The 2,113-nt window shown below is 50.4% G+C and overlaps 1 protein-coding gene across 1 annotated transcript; it reads right to left on the reverse strand.

Moving 5' to 3' along the window:
* Positions 1 to 985: 985 nt before the first annotated feature.
* On the reverse strand, positions 986 to 1,837 carry PHACADRAFT_258596 (uncharacterized protein; the record flags this gene model as incomplete). Its single annotated transcript, XM_007397246.1, has 4 exons — positions 986 to 1,201; positions 1,254 to 1,444; positions 1,497 to 1,653; positions 1,712 to 1,837. The coding sequence occupies 4 exons, from the start codon at positions 1,835 to 1,837 to the stop codon at positions 1,142 to 1,144; spliced, it is 534 nt and encodes a 177-aa protein (XP_007397308.1). The 3' UTR covers positions 986 to 1,141.
* Positions 1,838 to 2,113: the final 276 nt, after the last annotated feature.

Below are 2,113 nucleotides of genomic sequence, written 5' to 3' on the forward strand. Positions count from 1 at the left end.
CGTCTCGCGTCTCTTCCTGAAGATCTCGCGCTCAGAGTATGACAAACATCCTAGGCTCCACCTCCACCTCCACCTCCCGAACCTGTCGCTCCTAATACGGATCCGCAAGCACTCAAAACATCCACGAATCCGTGAGGACAGCTGCGTATTGGCGCATTGAAATAGAATCGCAACACAGTAACATAGAGGTAGGAGCCCGATACCTGATGTGCAGTCCTCATTTTCCATGAGTTTGCATATCCTAGGCCTTTTCCACTTGAAGCACCGAGGGTCCGTCATTGCCGCTCTCTTGAGGAGAAGAGAGCCAATAGTCTTAGTTTTATGGAATGTTTTTGATTGCGAAGAAAGCGTGTTCACGAAACCTTTGGCCGATCGCCGGATCATGGCGTGTTCAATCTTTTCTGTCAGCTCTCCTTCCGTACTGTGCTGACACTGTACTCTACTGAATAGTCTCCGAGACGTCAGCCAGGCATACGCCGATGAATAAAAAGGTAACCCTACTCTATAGTGCATCGAAGAGTCCCCAAGTGCGTGCTGCCCAGTACTGACAGGTACCGATTTGTATCTACCGCCCATACCATTTATACTTCCTGCACTGACGAGCCCCAGATTTCTCCAACTTCAATGCGAAGTATGCACATGGTGCTTTAGATCTATACAGATCCCGGAGACTCTCTGAGGTTGCCCGTGATACCACTAAAAGCATCCTTGCCTCGGTGTCTGCTGTAGCAGGCACGCATGTCGCACTTGTCCTCTTGCTTCTTGCCACATATAATTTTAGGTGTTTAAGTTACACAAATTATATACCTCTGATATGAAAGGATCCAGAAAACGTTGGCGTATTTTAGGCGCCTACCCGAAGCTGGCGGCCTCGGCTTTGTGGCGTTTAGCAGGTAAGGCAAACCATTGAAAGAAACCCCAACCGAGCAAAACACGAAGAGAAACGCGACAATATATAGTTCTGTAAATACACAAGTATGCAAGGCGTGTATGTTTACATGTTTTGTATATTCAGGTTGCCATAATTTATCTAGGCAGTTCAATAAAGCCTCGTTAAATGGGCGTGATTGGGATAAATGGGTATTGGGAGGATACAGTGAAGGGAGACAGAGCATGATAACACGACGAAATCCTCAAGGGCTTAGACCTTGTTGACCTTGACGTCGATGCCGTGCTTCAGAGCACGGCTGTAAGGGCAGAACTGGACAAGGAAAGTCAGCACCAGGTACAGGTTCCGACACAGTAAATTATACCTCATGCGCGGCATGAATGAGGGCGTCGTCCTCGCAACCTTCGACAGTAAGCTCGACGCGGAGGCCAAAGCCCTCCAGATTCGGGTCGGTCGGGTGACCCAGGTAAACAGTGGCGTGAACCTGAGCTTTGTCTGTGAGCTCTTTCTTGCCCGCACGCGAGCCCATAAGTTGCAGGGCGCCGAGGAAGCATGCTGCACGTTGTCAGGATAGTGCATCCCACTTGAATACGAGGTCTGTACTCACATGAATAGCCCATAGCGAACAACTGCTCCGGGTTCTGGCCGTCACCCTTTCCACCGGCATTCTTCGGCATGGAAATCTTCAGGTCGAGGGGGGCATCACCGAAAGACTTGACGTTGCCGTTACGGCCCGGCCCAGAGGCCGTAGCCTTCGAGAAGAACTGCGCGTACCAGTAGTCAGCGTGATCCACGCGGTACGTGAAAACAGGCGAAACACACCAGGTGGTCTTTCAAGGTGATGATGCTGCGCGAGTGAAGCTTGTTCGGGTAGCGCGTGTAGCGTCCCGCAGCACCTTGCATGATGCGAGTGGTGAGAGGGCGAGCGATGGCTTGGGTTGGACGCATGATGAGTAAGAGTACGCAGAGGGTAGATTAGGAATTATAAGCAGAAAGAGTTCAATGTTGGTGGAGTATGACAGAGCGAAGGTATGGCTCAAAGCATGCAGAAGAGACAGCAAGGGTGGGGGAAAGAGCCGGGAATGAGGGGTGGAAAAAGGTAATATTTCGTAGATGGGTCGTAAATCGTGCTGGTCGTGGGACGGATTATGCAGGACATCTCAAATACGGCGTGCTATATACCTCGCAATGGGTGTGGTGAAATTGGAGGATATGTGTTCATTG

Source organism: Phanerochaete carnosa, assembly GCF_000300595.1.
Source record: "Phanerochaete carnosa HHB-10118-sp unplaced genomic scaffold PHACAscaffold_6, whole genome shotgun sequence".
Taxonomy (NCBI): Eukaryota; Fungi; Basidiomycota; class Agaricomycetes; order Polyporales; family Phanerochaetaceae; genus Phanerochaete; species Phanerochaete carnosa.